At 38.1% G+C, this 19,524-nt stretch overlaps 1 protein-coding gene and 1 long non-coding RNA gene across 2 annotated transcripts in view; both read right to left on the bottom strand.

Moving 5' to 3' along the window:
- The window catches only part of LOC105481911 (uncharacterized), a 199,198-nt gene that overhangs the window by 43,022 nt on the left and 136,652 nt on the right, over positions 1-19,524 (bottom strand). The window lies entirely within an intron of this gene.
- On the bottom strand, positions 15,352-19,059 carry LOC105481909 (fibrous sheath CABYR binding protein). The gene has a single exon (XM_071100250.1). The coding sequence runs from the start codon at positions 18,827-18,829 to the stop codon at positions 15,524-15,526; it is 3,306 nt and encodes a 1,101-aa protein (XP_070956351.1). The 5' UTR covers positions 18,830-19,059; the 3' UTR covers positions 15,352-15,523.

Below are 19,524 nucleotides of genomic sequence, written 5' to 3'. Positions count from 1 at the left end.
TGTGGCTAGTCACTTTTCCCAGCATTGTTTATTGAATAGGGTGTCCGTTCCCCATTATTTATTTTTTGTCAATTTTGTAAAAGATCAGTTGGTTGTAACTGTATGGCATTATTTCTGGGTTCCATATCCTGTTACGTTAATCTATGTGTCCATTTTTGTATCAATATCATATTGCTTTGGTTATTATGGCCTTGTAGTATATATAGTTTGAAATCAGATAACGTGATGCCTCCAGCTTTATTATTTTTGCTTAGGATTGCTTTGGGCATTCAGGCTATTTTTCAGTTCCATATGAATTTTACAATTGTTTTTTCTATTTTTTTCAAAAACGGTATTGGTAATTTGATAGGAATTATATGGAATCTGTAGATTTGGGCAGTATAGCTCATTTCAATGCTATTGATTTTCCCTATCCATGAACATGGGAGGTTTTTCCAATTATTTTTGTCATGTACGATGTCTTTCAACTGTGTTTTGTAGTTCTTCTTGTAGAGGTCTTTCACCTCCTTGGTTAAATGTATTCCAATGTAGATCTGCCAATTTCTTCTTCTAGCCATGACCCTCTGTTGTGCAGGAAGTATACAGTTCTTTTAGGATATGCTTGATCTCAACATTGGTAACCTCCGTGTTCTACATCTCCTTATAGTAATATCAATTATTCCCAATCCTTATACTGTCTCCCTCTTAATATAAGTTCTTCACCATTTGTAGATACTTGCTCCCTAAAGAGAACTCTCAGGTTATCTGCTTCACTGATATAGTGGTTCCAAAATCTGAGTGAATCTGAGAATCAATTAGAAACACTTGTTAAAAATAAAATTTCTTGAGTTCCATGTCTGGAGATTCTATATTTTCAATATGTACTCAAGATAATTCCAATGGATCTGATCCTAGAACTAGAATTTTAAAATCACTTTTAAGGAAAAGATTCTACTCTGACTACTTTTTCATTTTGTCACTAATATCATTGGCTATATATTTATTTCCACTCTTTTTTCTTACTGGTGAGAGACAAGTAAACTTCAGATAAGTTCTGCAATTTGAGTTACAAAGCCCACATTTTCTGGTTGTAAAATTATAATACATATGTCTTCAGGAGCCCAAATACATTTTTCTCTGAAATGTTTCTGTGTTGAAACAACTGCAGGACATTGAAAAAGGCATCAAAGAAAATCAGCTAAAAATCTGCGTGAGATTTCTTTTTTCCAACTTAATACAGAAAAGCTATCTGCCCATTAAACTTTGTTTGTGAATGTATTAAAACTATCTGAGTCACTCAATAGCTACCAGAACTGATAGCCCAAAAATTTTTTAAAAATTTTAACTACAAACTGCACAAGAAGATAGCAATCAGTTTAAGTGGGATAGCAGAGCAGGACAATAGTCTTGGAAAATGACATGAATTTTGGTCTGACAAGTAATAGACAAAGTTTATTTTTGTGTAAACATTAAGACAAAGTTTTTTGTTGTTGTTGTTGTTGTCGTTGTTTCTGACAAAGTCTTACTCTGTTGCCTAAGCTGCAGTGCAGTGGCATGATCTCTACTTACTGCAACCTCCGCCTCCCAGAATCAAGCGATTCTCTTGCCTCAGCCTTCCAAGTAGCTGGGACTACACACACATGCGCCACTATTCCTGGCTAATTTTTGTATTTTTGTAGAGACAAGTTTTATTATGTTCACCAGGCTGGTCTTGAACTCCTGACCTCATGATCCACCCACCTCGTCCGCCCAAAGTGCTGGGATTACAGGTGTGAGTCACCGTGCCCGGCCAAGACCAAGTTTTAAAACAGAAACTCATGAGTGATTCTCTAAGTCACAGTAACTTTAGATTTAGAAGGAATGTGCTGTAATAGTGATGTAAAGTAGGATAATTACCCTAACGCTATTGTGTCCAAGATTCAGTGGAGGCATAGAAACACATTTTTAGAAGTTAAGTAGTCAGTCAGATTGTGCTGCTTTGTAAAGGTACCATCATGACCCAAATTTTATTCAGCCTCTGAGAAGACAAAACCAGTCTGTCCAATGACAAATACAACCACAAACCAAAACTATGTAGGCCTGGGCACTAGCCAAAACAAATTTTCTGATTCGCCATATGGACTTTCATTTTAGTCACATAAACAAAATGCTTCTCAACTGCCTTTATCATGTCAGGCTAACAGAAGCCTTTCTAAGCATCTACTAAGTCCCAACAAATCACTGGCAATGTTTTCCAAAGGCTGGTCATGTGTTCTCAGCTGATTCCAGGGTCTTGTGAATAACACCTTTCATGATGTTTGTACAGTTTTGAGATCAAAAGAATCCATAGAACTTAAAAAGCTAGGTTCGAATTCTGGCTCATCTGTTACTAGTTGTGTGATTTTGATAATGGGTACTTATGATAATTTAAAATTTTATGTTAAATTTAAATATTTTAAAACTATGATGAATATAATTTATGTGAAACATTGGTCTTGAAAAATGGAAAACTGGTCTGACAACTCATCGTAATAATGGGAGACATTCTACCGCTATTTAAATACAGAGACTTATTTAAGTTTAAATTAAAGAAACAGTAATAATAATGCTAGTTGAGCATGTGTAATCCGAAAATGTAATATCTGAAATGCTTCAAAATCTGAAACCTTTTGAGTGGTGACATGACACCACAAGTGGAAATTTCTACACATGACCTCATATGAGGGATCACATTTAAAACACAGTCAAAACTTCTTTCATGCACAAAATTATTAAAAATATTATATCAAATTACCTTCAGGCTAGGTATATAAGGTACACATAAAATGTAAATGAAACTGTTTAGACTTGGGTCTCATCTTCAAGATATCTCATTATTTATATGCAAATACTGCAAAATCTAAAAAAATCCTGAAAAAAATCTGAAACCCAAAACACTTCTGGTCCTAAGCATTTCAGATAAAGAATATTCAACTTGTACAACACATGAGATAAGATCACTATACTTGTGGCCTCTAATACTATGCTTATCTTATAAATAGATGTAGGATTTCAAGAATAGTATGTGTGGAAACATCTGAAGCATAATGGATTCGTACAAATTACATACATATGTATCATACTTAGGCTCTATAAATAAGTTTGTATTGCTCAAATTAGCAGTAAAGAATTTGACCTTGCCCAAAGAAAGGCCTGGATTGTGCCTTCAATTTTTGCGAAGTAATGTACGTCACGACTGAGAGAAGTATCTTTGCTTGGGGTAGGGGCTGGACATGCCCTGAAATTTATACCCTAAAATATGGTTGTCTTTGGAGTGTGAAATTTGGTTCATGCATCTGTCAACCTGGCAACTGAAATCAAACACAAAGACAATGAATCAATCAGTCATGCTTATGTAATGAAGCCCTAGTAAAAACTCTGAACACTAAGGCTTGGGTGGGCTTCCCTGGTTAACAGTAATCTGTGCATATGGTCACACATTGATGCTAAGAGAGTAACACATCCTGAAGACACCAGAGGTTTCACATCTATAACTGTACCAGACTTTGCCCTATTTGTCGCTTCCTTTGGCTGAATTTGATTTATGTCCTTATCTGTAATAACCCATAATCATGAGTATAATAGCTTTCAGTGAGTTCTGTGAGTAATTCTGGTGAATTCAAAACCGAGGGTGGTTTTGGGAGCTCCCCAAAGATGCAATTGGTGTCAGAAGTGAGGACAGTCTTTGGGACTGTATCCTTAAAGCTCGCATTTTGCTAACTCTGAGTAAAATTACACTGTATCATTTAAGTTCATGTAAATGACAACACTTGACACAAACTTTGCCATTTGTTGTAAAGCCTTAAACAAAGATAAAATAAGCGAATTACTGAGCATTTCTTAAACATTACTGTTTTACCAATTATACATTTTTATTACAACTGTAAGTTAACCAATAAAAAGATAAACCTCTAATAATGATCGTTGGTTGGCTGAAGATATATTTGTCTAATTTTGTCTGAAGGCCATTCCCATAGGATCAATCCAAATATTCAAGTTTTTGCATGATTAAAAAAGAGTTAACCTAATAGCAAAATTTTGTCTTTCTATAAAATCATGATGAATTAGTCAAAGTTGCCACATTCAGGCCAGAGTCCTGTGACACCTCACAGATTTTTTGTATTCAGGAAACAACATCCTATCCACTTCTTTCCTGTATTTGGAAAGCATTTATATCCCATCAAGGTCAAGCTTCACAGTCTATATAATATCCTGGAACAACTAGAGAGGTAGCAAGCTAAAAGACCAGATGATTACTACAGTTTTTTTTTTTTTAATTTTCAGTACAAACATTTTTGAAGTTTTATTAAATTACAATCAATGCTATAGCGTTTCTCTAGAGTAGTGGCACTCAACTGAGTGTGATTTTTCCCCCGAGGACATTTGGCAAATCTAGAGATATTTTTGGTTGTAAAAAGTAGGTGGTGGGTTCCACTGTCATCCAGTGGATAGAGGCCTGAGATGCCACTAAACATTTCCAATGCACCAGATCACCCCTCCACAACAAAGAATTTTCCAGCCCCAAATGTCAGTAATGCTAGGTTTGAGAAACCCTGCTCTAAAGGGAAGTTTTAGTTTCAACTGAACTTTCATCTGCAAGATCAGTACAAAGGAATTTTATCATGGTTCTTTCTGAATATATCACTCTTCACTTATTTAAAGGTGGCAATTTTATCTACAGATCCAAATCAAATATTCTTCCTTATTTGAAATAAAATTCTGAAGTATTCAAGCTTCACAGGGGCTACACATCAGTATCTGCTGGAGAAATTGAAACTAGATTTCTTGACCTGGGCCTAGTGGCTCACACCTGTAACCCCAACACTTTAGGAGGCCAATGCAGGTGGATCACATATACATAGCCAAATTTGGCCCATCAAACCCTAGAGGAGCTGGGACCATTAATTTTTGGGTTACAAAAATAAACTGAAGTCTGATAGGACTCCACAGGATAAAACGCTTGACCTCTCCTCTCTGATGGTATTGTCCCTGGTTCTGTTATAAATGCACTTTACACACAGAAGTGTCATCAGTAACTTTTCCTTCTTATGGATATTGTAAGGAGAATATTTAGCCACTACTTTGGATTCTATATCTAGAATTGTAAATATTAACATAATGGTCAGTAAAGACAATTAAGAAAATCAGACAAGGGCTCATGACATGCTCAACTCTGCCAGTGTTGAAGCCCTTCAAAATTAGAATTCCCAAGTGAGCTTATTAGACATGGGTGCAATAACTCAGCCTTGAAGTACACTTCTGCTAATATTTCTTACTCAAGCACTTCAGACACAGCTCAGTACTGATGAGTATCTAGACAGTTCACTTGTGTCAGGCTTCCTACCATTTGATTAAGATCCTATAAATGAGTCATATTTGATAAGCAGTGGCCATATCCAGTACTGGGCAGTCATAGAAAATAAACTAATCATCCAGAGGCCAGCTGTTCCATAAGGCTGTAAGAAGCAGACAGCACTCATTGAAAACAACTGCTGTTGATCTTCGGTATGTGGTCAACTGCAAACACACAATATCAGCTTGAAAAGAATACGAGCTATACCTAATTCAGTCACCAGATGTTCAAATATTCACTACATGAACCAGCTCAGTGGTCCCAAATCTGGCTATGTGGCAGATTTTGTTTTTGTTTTGTTTTTATTTTTTAAAGATTTACCTTATTTTTAATTGATGAATAATTTTGCATCTTTGTGGAGCACAAGGGTAATATTTTGGTACATGTATGCATTATGAAAAGATCAAATCAGACTAATTTACATATCCATTATCTCAAATATATATGATTTATTTCCAGTGAGAACATTTAAAATCTAGCTTTTAGCATTTTTAAACATAGAATACATTATTATTAACTATAGTCACCATGATGTGTAATCACCTGAACCTATTTCTCCTGTCTAACTGAAACGTTGTACCTTTTGATACATGTTCTCCAGCCTCACCAGCTCTGCTGCACTAAAAACCTCCAGAGGTGGTAGAATATCTAGCTTAAGGCTGTACTTTCTATCTTTAGGCAGCTTTTTAAAATGCCTCATTATATAGTCATGAAATGGTTCTGCACAATTTCCAATCATTGGTTCATGTTCAATGACCTGAGGCCTGTTCTGTTTTCCTTTCTCTCAGCCAAATGTTGCCAATCTTTCCACTGTTCAACATGTGACATAACATTGAGTCAAGTTCTTAACATCTTCTTGGTCTCCTATGAATGTTTTCTAGTTAGAGTATTATAACCCAGAAGAAATGAACATTCTAGTACAGAGTGGGACAGGATAGGCACCTCCCTCACACTCTAGATACCATGCTTCTATTAGCACAACCCAGCTGTTCCATTTACTTATCACATTGACCTTACCTTAGCTAGAGCTGAATGTCTCTTCGCAATCATTTTACATTTTCCTAGTAAATTCTTCTTTCCCATTTCACAACACACACTAGTCAAAGTCTTTAACATCCTATTTAAGTCCCACCTCCAATCCCTTTCTCTTAGCTGAGGGCACAGTTTTCACAATCTGTGGAGAAAATACACGTATCCCAACCCATCAAATTAAAATACCCTATCCTAATCCACCCGATTAACATCTAAGCACCACAAAGAGTACCAAATTAACAAATCAGAACCACACATATCAGAGACCTTACCTAGTAGCAAGTTTTATTAACAACATCAAGCACATAAGCAATCAAGAGGCACAGACAAAGGGAGAAATCAAGAACATCCTGCTTGATTTCTCAGGTCCTTTTGTTCCACATTGGACAGGAGCCACGTGGCCGAGAAGAATAGACGAGGTCTCTAAGTGAGGTTTGGTGGTCAATTTCCAGATTTGGGAGAGTATGATTACAGACCATTTCTATTTTATGCCCTCAGAGAGTTGTAGAACATATGTGATAGTTTTCATGCCTTACAAATCCATAAACTATAGATGCATTTATTACAAGTAATCTGAAGTCAGAGACACCTATAAAGGACATTCCATAGGTGACAACTCTTATCCTAACAAATATTAGTCTATTTGCCCAAAATATAGTTACCACGTTTACATGGAGATTTGACTGGCTCAAGAGCCTTCTTTGCTTTCCCTCAAAAGCATCACTCTTGGTAATCAGGGCAGAAATGAATCATAGGTCTACAGCTTTAACTCCTTCCTCCCCCCAAATCTATATTTATCCATATTTATTATTGTCATAAGGAAAGAAGTCCCACTTTACACTAATCAGGTGCTCTGAATACAATTCCCTCAGCTATCCTCCTTCATTATACCTTCGATATAATTTTGTTTTCATTTTTATTATGTTCTCTTTCTCTTTTACTGTACCCTCTGATATAGCTTTAATGTATTCCTACCTACAAGCATATTTTCCTTACCATATAAATATATTAATGATCTCTCACTTAAAAATGATTCCTTAATTGGTTATTATTCCAGAGACATCTAACATCTCTCTGTCTTTACTATTATAACTACAATTGTTGATACTTGCTTAGACCTAAATGTGACTGTTATCCCTAATATGGAACATTTATTTATGTGTTACTTAAACCACAGAAGACATTTTTAACTGCCTACTGAATACAGTCATCCCTCAGTATCCTTGGGAGATTGGTTCCGGAACCCCATGGATACGAAAATCCATGAATGCTCAAGTCCCTTATACAAAATGGTGTAGGATTTGCATATAACCTATGCACATCCTCCCCTATACTTTAAATCATCTCTAAATTACTTATACCTAACACAATGTAGTGCTATGTAATAGTTGTTCTACTCTATTTTTTTATTTGTATTATTTTTATTGACAAGGAGTAAATGTCAAAGAAGGTGGGCACTAGATTCAAGGGAGTTCTCATAGAGAAGATACTGGCTGAACTAGGAGTTGAAGGATAAATGGAATCACATAAGTTGGAGATAATGTTGACAAAAGTGTTTAAAATAAGGAAGACAAGACTTTTAGTTCTAACAAGATTTCTCTCTGTTTTACCATGCTAAGTACAACTATAAACACTGGAAATAAAATGAGACAACCAAAAGAGAACTTGGAAAGGTAGAGAGTGAAAGGCAAACTGGTTAGCGACCCCAGGACTAAAGGAGAAACACAGTGGCAGAGCATCTCTTACACCCACCCAACTGAAGAAGGTGATGTGATGCAAGCCCAATGTTTCCCAACTTCCCACATAGCAACAGAAGGCAGCCCAGGTAGGGTCCTTCCTCCCCTGGACGGAAAAAGAGTTCTACCCACAAGACCAGGCAAGTCCTGCAGGCCCCACCCCAGCCCCAGCAGTGCAGATCAATCAGAAGCCCCAGTGATAATGAGGAGCTAGAGGAAGCATTTTCTGTTCACTCTACACACACACATTTCCTTACCTAGAAACACTACTGAAACTGACAAGGGGGAATCCTGCCACAGAATTGGCTAGCCCAGAAGCCTCTTTGTCCCCAGAGGCCTCCTCACACAATAAGAGACACAGGCCGGATGTGCCCATGTGGGAAGCTGTTTCTTTTTGGTGAAAATGAAACTTCCCTCCCCAACTTACAGGTTCCAGGCAGCCTGGCCAAGAGATGCTCCGTCTGCCCCCTCAAGTGGCACTGGTAGGAAACAGTGGGAGTCTCAGGTAAATTAAGCAGACTAAAATAACACCGCAAAGGCTCTGATAATTAAATTTTCATTGGAACCACTGTCCACAAAAGATGGCCAAGACCTGTATGCTAAAACTAAGCATGTCTGCTAAAATAAAAAATTTAAATAGGACCCAGTGTGTCCTAACATACTAATAGCAAAATGCCCAGGATACAAATGACTAAAAGACAATGAACAAAGAGGCCTGGGAGTATAAAAATCATTGTCAGATATAGCAAGAATAGAAAAAGGTATCACCAGAAAGAAGGTATCCAAGTAATAATAATGAGAGCTGGAGTCACATTTGTTGCTGATAGTTTACTAGACACTGTTCTAGGAACATAAAATGAATGAACTATTTTGTTAAAACCATTCTATTGATTAGGTATTGTTCTTATTATTTCTGTTTTTGCATGGATAAACTAAGGCATAGGGACGTTAATTAATTTGAACCAGTCAAACAGCTCATAAGTGATGGAGTTAGGATTTACAAACTTTCAGTCACACTCTCAGCTTCCACTCTATACTTAGAGTGATATAAAGTAGGATACAGTAGATTGTGAATGGCCATGACTGTCTTTTTAAGGGATCTAGATTGTATTTTGTAGGCAAACGACTACATGAGCAAATCTGTGTGTTAAAAAATAACTCTGGAAATAACAAAAAGGATTAATTACAAGAAGAAAGACTAAAATAGAAAAAGCAGATAATGGCCGTAAGTAAGCAAAAGAAAGGACATTAAGAATTTAAACTACACAAGTAACAATATCACTGAGGAGAGGCTATTACCAGGGATAAAAGGAAATTTTAACAGGAAGACATAATAACTCTAAACATTTATACACCTAATATCAAAGGTTCAAGACACGTGAAGCAAAAATTGATGGAACTTCAAGGTGAAATAGATGAATACATACTATAGTCAAGGATTTCTTTTTTTTTTTGAGATGGAGTCTCGCTCTGTTGCCCAGGCTGGAGTGCAGTGGCACGATCTCAGCTCACCGCAAGCTCTGCCTCCCGGGTTCAGGCCATTCTCCTACTTAGCCCCCCGAGTAGCTGCGACTACAGGCGCCCGCCACCATGCCCAGCTAATTTTTTTTTTTTGTATTTTTAGTAGAGACGTGGTTTCACTGTGTGAGCCAGGGTTGTCTCGATCTCCTGACCTCGTGATCCACCTGCCTCAACCTCCCAAAGTGCTGGGATTACAGGCGTGAGCCACTGTGCCCGGCCTATAGTCAAGGATTTCAACACACCTCTCTCAATGATCTATGGAACAGGTGGATAAAAGTCAGTAATGATATAGAAAAACTGAACAACCTATCAACCAATTGCATAAACGCTTCAACCAAAACCAGCAGAATATTTTAGAACACAGAGCACTTACCAAGAGAGGTCACAAGTTAAACCATAAAACAAGTATCAATAAGTTAAAAAGGTACAAATTAGACAAGTATTTTATGACAAAGAAGTAATTAAATAGAAAACTAATAGCAAAAAGGAATCTGGAAAACCCCAAAATATTTTGGAATAAAATATATACCCTCTTAAGTAACACATCTGTCAAAGAATAAATCAAACACAAAATCACCAACTCTTAACTGAATGAAAATGAAAATACAAAGAATTGGATTGTGCAGAATACAAACAAAACATGCTCAAAGAAAAATTAAGGCCTATATTAGAGAAGAAGTAAATATTAAATTATTAACCACAGATTTATCTGAAGAAATTAGAAAAAGAAGACATAAGTAGAAGTAGAAAAATAGAAATAATAAAGAGTAGAAGTCAATGAATAAGGGAAAAAATAAACAGCAAAACCAGTAACACCAAAAGTCAGTTCTTTGACAAGATCAATGAAACTAGTAAATCTCAACCCAGACTGATTTGGGAAGAGAGACAGAGAGGCAGAGACAGAGAAGATAGAAGTTACCAATATTTATCCATATAAGATATGAATAATTATACCGTAACTAGAAATAAAACATCATTACAGATCCTATAGACATAAGAAGGATAAAAAGAAATAACAAACAACACAAAAACCCTATTTTTATTAAAGATATCAAATTTTTAGTTAAAAATTCTCCCAGAAATAAAACTCCAGGCCAAGACGACTTCCCTGCTGAATTCTGTAAAACATTTAACAGATGACACCAATTCTGCGTAATACCTATCAGAAAAATAAAGCAGAGGAATCACTTCTCACTTCATCATGTGAGACCAGCATTATATTGATACCCAAACTAGACAAAGACATTCAAAAAAAAAAAAAAAAAACTATAGATCTATTTCTTATGAACATAGTTGTAAAAATTACTAATAAAATTTTAGCACAAATCCCCAAATATATAAAACAAATAGCACATTATGACTGTATTAGTTTGTTTTCACACTGCTGATTAAGCATACCCAAGACTGGGAAGAAAAAGAGATCTAACTGGACTCATAGTTCCACATGGCTGAGGAGGCCTCAGAATCATGGTGGGAGGTGAAAGAAACTTTTTACACGGCAGTGGCAAGAGGAAAATGAGGAGGAAGTAAAAGCAGAAACCCTTGATAAACCCATCAGATTTCATGAGACTTAATTTACTATCATGAGAATAGCACGGGAAAGACCAGCCCCCATGATTCAATTACCTCTCCCTGGGTCCCTCCCACAACACGTGGGAATTCTGGGAGATACAATTCAAGTTGAGATTTGGGTGGGGACACAGCCAAACCGTATCCATGACCAAGTAGGAATTTTCCAGGGAATGAAAGGTTGTTTTAACATTTGAAAAAATCAATCAACAAAATTCAATGCATTAACAGACCAAAAATGGAAACCATATGGTGATCTTAATAGATCCATAAAAAGCTTTTGCCAAAATTCTACATTCATTTCTGATGAAAAGACTCTCAGCTAAGTAGAAATAGAAGGAAATTTCCTCAACCAGAGAGGAAAAAGGCATCTATGAAAAACTTACAGCTAACGTCATACTCAAAAAGTCCTGATGATTTCCCCCAAGATCAGGAAGAAGGCAAAATGTTTGCTCTCACCACTTGTATTAAGAGTTCTAGCCAGTACAATAAGACAAGGGAAAGTATTTAAACAAGAAAGGAAAAATTAAAACATGTATTTGCAGATGATATGATTGTCTGTATAGAAAATTCTGAGTAATTGGCCTGGCACGGTGGCTCACGCTTGTAATCCCAGCACTTTGGGAGGCCGAGATGGGCAGATCATGAGGTCAGGAGTTCGAGACCAGCCTGACCAAGATAGTGAAACCCTGTCTCTACTAAAAATACGAAAATTAGCCAGGCATGGTGTCACACACCTGTAATCCCAGCTACTTGGGAGGCTGAGGCAGAGGAATCACTTGAATCCGGGAGGCGGAGGTTGCAGTGAGCCAAGATCATGCCATTGCACTCCAGCCTGGGCAACAAGAGCAAAACTCCATCTTTAAAAAAAAAAAAAAAAAATTTTAAAGAAAATTCTGAGTAATCTACAAGAAAAGCCACAAGAGGTAATAAATGAGATTGGGAAAATCTCAGTATTCAAAGCCAATACAAAAAGTCAACTGTATTTCTATACAACAGCAACAAAAAATTGGAAGGTAAAATTTAAAAAAATTTAATAGCATCAAAAAAATAGAATGCCTAATAAATTTTATAAAATCAAAAGCTACAAGTCATCTGAGAGAAATTAAAGAAAGCCTAAATAAATGTAGACCTATGTTAGTAAGTGTGTTCATGGATCAGAAAATTTGTTATTAGTAGGATATCATTTCTTTCCAAGTTGGTCTTTAGATTCATTGCAATCCCAGCAAGTGGTTTTGTGGAAATAAACTAATTCAAAAATTTGCACTAAAGTGCAAAAGACCTAGAATTGTTAAAACAACTTTTAAAAAGAAGAAAAATATTGGAAAACTAACACTACCTGATTTCAAGATTATAAATCTACTGGTTTCAAAACAATGTTGAATTGATGTAGAGACAGACATGAAGATCAATGGAACAAAATAGTGCACAAAAATATACACCTACATATATGATCAATTAATTTTCAGCAAAGGCTCCAAGGCAGTTCAATGAGGACAAGATAATCACTTAAACAGTGTTGGGAGAAGGGGCTACCTATATGTCTGAAAAAACAAAAGTTAACCTCATATCTCTTCTCACATCACATGAAAAGATTACTGATGACAGATCTTAGAATTAAGCATAAGATACAGAACAATAGCATTTTTAGAAGAAAACTTAGGAAGAAATCTTAGTAATGTTCAGTTTGGCAAACATTTCTTAAATTTGACACATAAAAAAGAAAAAGCATGGGCTTCACCAAAGAAGATATGCAGATGGCAAATAAGCACATAAAAGGATGCCCCAAATTATTAGTCATTAGAGAAATACACATTAAAATTACAAGGAGATAGCACTATCCTCCTAGTAGAGTGGCTAAAATGAAAAAGACCAACCAGTCCAAGTGTTGATGAGGATGTAGAACAACTTTAACTCCAACAGCTGTTGGTCAGAATATAAATGGTTTATCACTTTGGAAAACAGTTTGACAGTATTTTTAGTCAGACATACACCTATCACACAGTCAGACCATTCTATACCTAGGTATTTCCTCTAGAGAAATAAAAGCATATGTCCACACAAAGACTCATATGTGAATGTTCATAGCAGCTATATGTAGAATAGCAAAAACTGGAAACAACCCAAATGTGTATCAAATGAATTTTAAAATTTTGCAATATTCATATAATGGAATACAACTTTGCAATAAAATATACTTTTACTATTTACGTCACAGTCTATAAAAATGCATAAAAATTTCTAGTGACAGAAAACAGATCAGAAATTGCTTGTATGTATGGGGTAGAGGGGTGGAAGCAGGGAAAGAGAAGTTACAAATGATCATAATGGTAACTTTTGACTTATAGCCATCTTCATTGTTTTCCTTGTGGTGATGGTTTCATAGGTGTATACATGATGTCAAAAGTCATCAAATTGTACAATTTAAGTAAATGTTATTTATTTTATGTAGGTTATATCTCAGGAAAGCTATCTTTAAGATATCTCACATTTGAGGAAAAAAAAACAATTAATGGTTAGCAGCCTGACATCATTCTTACATTTGGTAGAGATTATCACCTGTATGCGTTTCTATTCACACTGAATTTTTGCCAATGTTCAATGTATTTAGATTTTCTTACTTATATCTGTCTCCTAGAAGCATCAAATCAATGTTTCTTGACTTAAATTTTCACAGGTGCACCTGTTGGAACTTATATTTGCAGCACTTTTTAATTTGACCTCCAGAATCTCATGAATATACTTGTTTACTATTTATACAGTGTACTATGTATTTATATATATATATATATATATTCAGATAAATATAAGCTCCACCTCAGCTCCAGAAACACCCAATTCTTAAGTGTTGAAAGTTTTTCCATGTGCCAGTTGATAGATCCCATCTTAAGCATATTTTCATTCTAGTATAACTCTGTACTCTGATATGGCTTCTGAATTTAAAAAGAAAACAACAATAGAAAATCCACAATAGAAACAAAAAGACCTAATTTAGAAAACCAAGTTTAACTGGATTTAAGTATCTCAGAAAACATAAAATGGAGGACTCGTACATTGCAAAAAAAAAAAAAAAAACCCTCATTCTACATAGTGTAGAATAACATTTTCAACCTCAAATTTGGCACATACAAGAAAGAGTGTTCTTGCAATAATTTTTATGAAATTCTCAAAAACTTACTTAAAATATCATATACTCTTGATTACTGAGGTAATGAAGAATGTGACAAAAATCCAACAATGATAGGACATCAAAGCTTAATGAGGTTTGAAATCATTAACCTAGAGTTCTCACTAAATAGAGAAATACACTGACAAAATTTTAAAATGTTCTGATAAAATTATCTCAACATTTCAGCACATTGCGATTAATTTGTAGCTAGAGAAAATATTTTCCCAACATTGTTACAACCATGGAAAACTAGATGCCCTTTAATAACAGACATCTTAGAATATGTATTGTTAAGGCTTGATGCTCTTTAAAAACTTCAACAGCTTTTACTACAGTAATTTGATTTTATTCTAAGTTGTTCTTCATTACCAGTTCATAGAGCAAAAAGCATAAGCCAAACTTCCAAAGGACTCATCACATTCTCAGTTGAAATCAAATTAAAAACTAAACACAGGAATGTGCTCTCAAGGTCATCTAAGTATATTTTTCTTTATACTTGCACACCGTTTTCAGTACTTTATGACCATCTTCATTTTATTGAACTGAAGATTTTTACAAAGGAAGTCAGTCTTTCTATCCAGACATTGAAACGTAAAATGTGTAAGAAGATAAAGAACACTTAGGCTAAAACCAGGAAAGTAATGCTTGTCTCAGAAGGAATTGAATGAAAAGAAAATAAGAGATATGATTAATTATAATAAGGAGAAAGAGAACATCACATAACTTTAGATGTGTGACTAAGACTCAAGGAATTTAAAGTAGATGACAGATCTGCAGAAAAGACACTGGTTTTTCCACTAGAAACTATATTGACTCATAATGGGAAGGCAAAGAAAAGATGACTGCAGAGTAAACTTCACCCGTGTCAATAAGTTTACCGTAGGAAGGATATTTTAAGTAATTTTTTTCAATTATAAACTTACTTTTAAAATAGGTATTTTATGTGCCATCAATTTGAATGAAAGTAACATAAGTAATTTTTTACTGCTACAGTTTTTATTGTTCATTTTCCAACCTGTACTCCAACTCTTGGGGTTCACTTTAATTTGCCTTATTGACAAAGCTACTTCCAGCTGCCCACCCTTTTCTAAAGTATGTTCTTCCAAAACCACGTAGCTTCTGATTGCTAGCTTAGGTACAATCTGACTACAGTTCAGGAGGACGATTTTTTAATTGTATATGAAAGACACCTTCTATTTCAAGAGTGGGAGTCTGTCCATCATTAGTATTAGACAAATCTTTAGATCCATCATTGGTATTAGACAGAATTTTTTTTGAAACATCTTCAAATTTTGCTTCACCTTCCAAAACAACCGATCCTAAATTTATTGCTGGAATTCCTGCCGCCTGCGGTGACTGAAATTCAGTAGACACATTCTCTACCAGCACCTCATCTTCAGGGGTTTGTTCAGATGGTGGAGGTGCAACTTCAGCAGAGGCCTCTTGTATAGCAAACTCGTCAGTCAGAAGCAAATCAGCTGGTGGGGAATGTTTGTCAACAGGGGCCTCTTCCACAGGGACCTCATAAGCTGGGGGAGAGTGTACTGCAACAAGGGTCTCTTCTATAGGAGTCTCCTCAGCTGGTGGAGACTGAACATCAGCAGGGGCCTCCTCAGCTGGTGGAGGCTGAACATCAGCAGGGGCCTCCTCAGCTGGTGGAGGCTGAACTTCAGCAGGGGCCTCCTCAGCTGGTGGAGACTGAACATCAGCAGGGGCCTCCTCAGCTGGTGGAGACTGAACATCAGCAGGGGCCTCCTCAGCTGGTGGAGGCTGAACATCAGCAGGGGTCTCCTCAGCTGGTGGAGGCTGAACATCAGCAGGGGCCTCCTCAGCTGGTGGAGGCTGAACATCAGCAGGGGCCTCCTCAGCTGGTGGAGGCTGAACATCAGCAGGGGCCTCGTCAGCTGGTAGAGACTGAACATCAGCAGGGGCCTCCTCAGCTTGTGGAGGCTGAACATCAGCAGGGGTCTCCTCAGCTGGTGGAGGCTGAACATCAGCAGGGGCCTCCTCAGCTGGTGGAGGCTGAACATCAGCAGGGGCCTCCTCAGCTGGTGGAGGCTGAACATCAGCAGGGGCCTCCTCAGCTGGTGGAGGCTGAACATCAGCAGGGGCCTCCTCAGCTGGTGGAGGCTGAACATCAGCAGGGGCCTCGTCAGCTGGTGGAGGCTGAACTTCAGCAGGGGCCTCGTCAGCTGGTAGAGACTGAACATCAGCAGGGGCCTCCTCAGCTTGTGGAGGCTGAACTTCAGCATAGGCCTCCTCGGCTGGTGGAGGCTGAACTTGCACAGGGGCCTCATCAACTGGTGGAGGCTGAACTTGCACAGGGGCCTCCTCAGCTTGTGGAGACTGAACATCAGCAGGGGCCTCCTCAGCTGGTGGAGGCTGAACTTCAGCAGGGGCCTCGTCAGCTGGTGGAGGCTGAACTTCAGCAGGGGCCTCCTCAGCTGGTGGAGGCTGAACATCAGCAGGGGCCTCGTCAGCTGGTGGAGGCTGAACTTCAGCAGGGGCCTCCTCAGCTGGTGGAGGCTGAACTTCAGCAGGGGCCTCGTCAGCTGGTGGAGGCTGAACTTCAGCAGGGGCCTCATCAGCTGGTGGAGGCTGAACTTCAGCAGGGGTCTCCTCAGCTGGTGGAGGCTGAACTTCAGCAGGGGCCTCCTCGGCTGGTGGAGGCTGAACTTCAGCAGGGGCCTCCTCAGCTGGTGGAGGCTGAACTTCAGCAGGGGCCTCCTCAGCTGGTGGAGGCTGAACTTCAGCAGGAGCCTCTTCTGCAGAAGCCTCTGTAGCTTCTAGAAGCTGAATTTCAGCAGAGGCCTCTTCTGCAGTGGTCTCTTCACCTGATGGAGGCTGAAGCTCAAGAGGGGCTTCTTCTATAGAAACTCCCTTAGCTGATGGAAATTGAACTTCAGTAGGCGCCTCTTCTGCAGAAGTCTCCTCAGATAGTGGAGATCGAGTTTCAGCAGGAGTTTCATATGCAGGAGCCTCTGTAGCTGCTAGAAGCTGAATTTCAGCAGAAGCCTCTTCTGCAGGGGTCTCTTCAGCTAATGGAGACTGAACTTCAGCAGGAGCCTCTTCTGCAGGGGTCTCCATAGCTGTAGAAAGCTGAAGTTCTCCAGCCTCTTCTCTCCAAGCCTCTTCAGGTAATAGAGGCTGAACTTCAGCAAGGGTCTCTTCAACAGTGGCAGGCTCTACTTTAGCTGGGGCCTCTTCAAGGGCACCCTCAGCTGGTAAAGGCTGTACTTCAATGGGAGCCTTTTCAGCTGAGGGAGACTGAATTTCACCAGGAAGCTCTACTGAAGGAGACTTTTCAGCTGATGGAGGCAGAATTTCAGCAGGAGGCTCTTCTGAAGAGGACTCTTCGGCTGATGGAGGCAGAATTTCAGCAGGAAACTCCACTAATGGGGCCTCTTCAGCGGGTGGAGGCTGAACTTTAACAGAATTCTCTGCAACTGCAGTGGCTGCCTCAGCAGCAGGAGTCTCTTCAGTTGATGGCTGTACTTGGACATGTGTCTCTTCATCGGATCTGGGCTCTGCCTTAGCAGTGGCCTCTTCAACTAATGGAGGCTGTATTTCAGCTGGGAATTTTTCTCTTGGTGGAGGCTCTATTTCAGCAGAAGCCACTTTTTTAACAGCAAAACCTTCTTGTACAACAGGTGTAGTTACTTCTTCCCTAAGCCCATCTTCTAAAAGTACCGGTGGACCATTTTTAGTCTCCTGAGTAAATGAAGTTCTGCTGATGCTTTTCTGCTTAATTTCTTCATTGCTGCTTGTTGCTGGTTGAAATTCAGGATGTTCACTAGCAGAAATCTTTCCTGAGGATTTACGTTTCCGGGCACCTTCCTTTGACTTTGTAAAAGAACTATCTGGCCTGGAAATAGCCACTATTTCTGATTCACTAAAGTATGTCTGTTGTTCCTTGTCCACTTTTTCCACATGGGGGATGTGCATCATGGTCCAGTATTCTGTACGGCTGGTCTGCTGAGATCTGTCCATTTTTAGTTGAACTAAAGGTATGTTTGGTGGAATTTCTACTTCCTGAACACTCTCTGGCAATTCAATAGCTGCTTCTCTAACGTCAGCTGACTTTTCTTCAGGTACCACGGTTTTCTCAACTAACTTGACTTCTTTTTTCTCTTCTACAATGGTGTCTGTCTGGAGAGACTTACTAGTCATTTCCTGTCCACGCTTTCTCTTTGTCCAAGTTTGCTGAAGTTCAGAAGATACTCTAATAGACTCATAGGCTTTGGCAGAGTAGTTGCCTTTGCTTTCAGAAGTATTACCAATACGATGGGTAGCTTTGGGGCTAGATGATTTTGGTATGGGCATGTGTTTCTTTTTCTCTATTACATCAGTTTGCTGGGATTTGTCTACCATTGGTTGGCTGGGTCGTCTTCTCTTTCGAATTTCTTGCCTACATGCTGAGATAGGCTTATCAGAGTCATCACTTTCTTCCATTTCTAAGACTAGTGATTTCAGATTTATTAATTTTCAAGTGATGGCCAAAAATCACAAACGTACCAAGTGTCGAAGACTTTGCCTTTCTTAGGTGTCATTCTGTTGAGCTCCCTCAGAAAAAAAGTAATTTATAAGTTATTACATTCCATACTACACTCTTGTTGGATCCCACCTTATTCAGTAAGCATCTTTCTTGTTTAGTCTCTGTTATAACTAAATATCACTTTTAGAAGTTTCCTTCAAGGGTCTATGACATCATAGCCAATTCTGCCTTCAGGATTCCGTCAGTGGTATTCCTAGGGCTTTTAAACTTAGTATACATCCATAGGTAATGGCTGCAAGTGAGAATCTACTTTTTGAAACAAGTCCAGTTGAAAAAAGCATTTGTCTACGAAAGAACATCAGGTAAATTCCAGTAGTGCCACTTTCTAATTGCTGAAATTGATGCTTTCGAACTTTCAGTTCTGTTTTTTTCATCCTATTATCAAAGACAGTAATGCAGAACTCAGAATACTGCAGCCTATTTTCAATTGTACAAAACAACCCATAACGTGTGAGGATGTTCTATTAACATATTTTATATGACTTGAAAAGAAGTTACTACTGTTTGAAAAACTTGAATTCTGAAGTTCATCTTCATATAAGCTTCTTTTCTACATCCTTAGCCTTCAGTAATACAACAGCCTATTCTCAAA

This window comes from Macaca nemestrina, chromosome 7 (assembly GCF_043159975.1).
Source record: "Macaca nemestrina isolate mMacNem1 chromosome 7, mMacNem.hap1, whole genome shotgun sequence".
Taxonomy (NCBI): Eukaryota; Metazoa; Chordata; class Mammalia; order Primates; family Cercopithecidae; genus Macaca; species Macaca nemestrina.
Note: the sequence above shows the minus strand (reverse complement) of the source record. Positions and strands in the feature narration are given on the sequence as shown.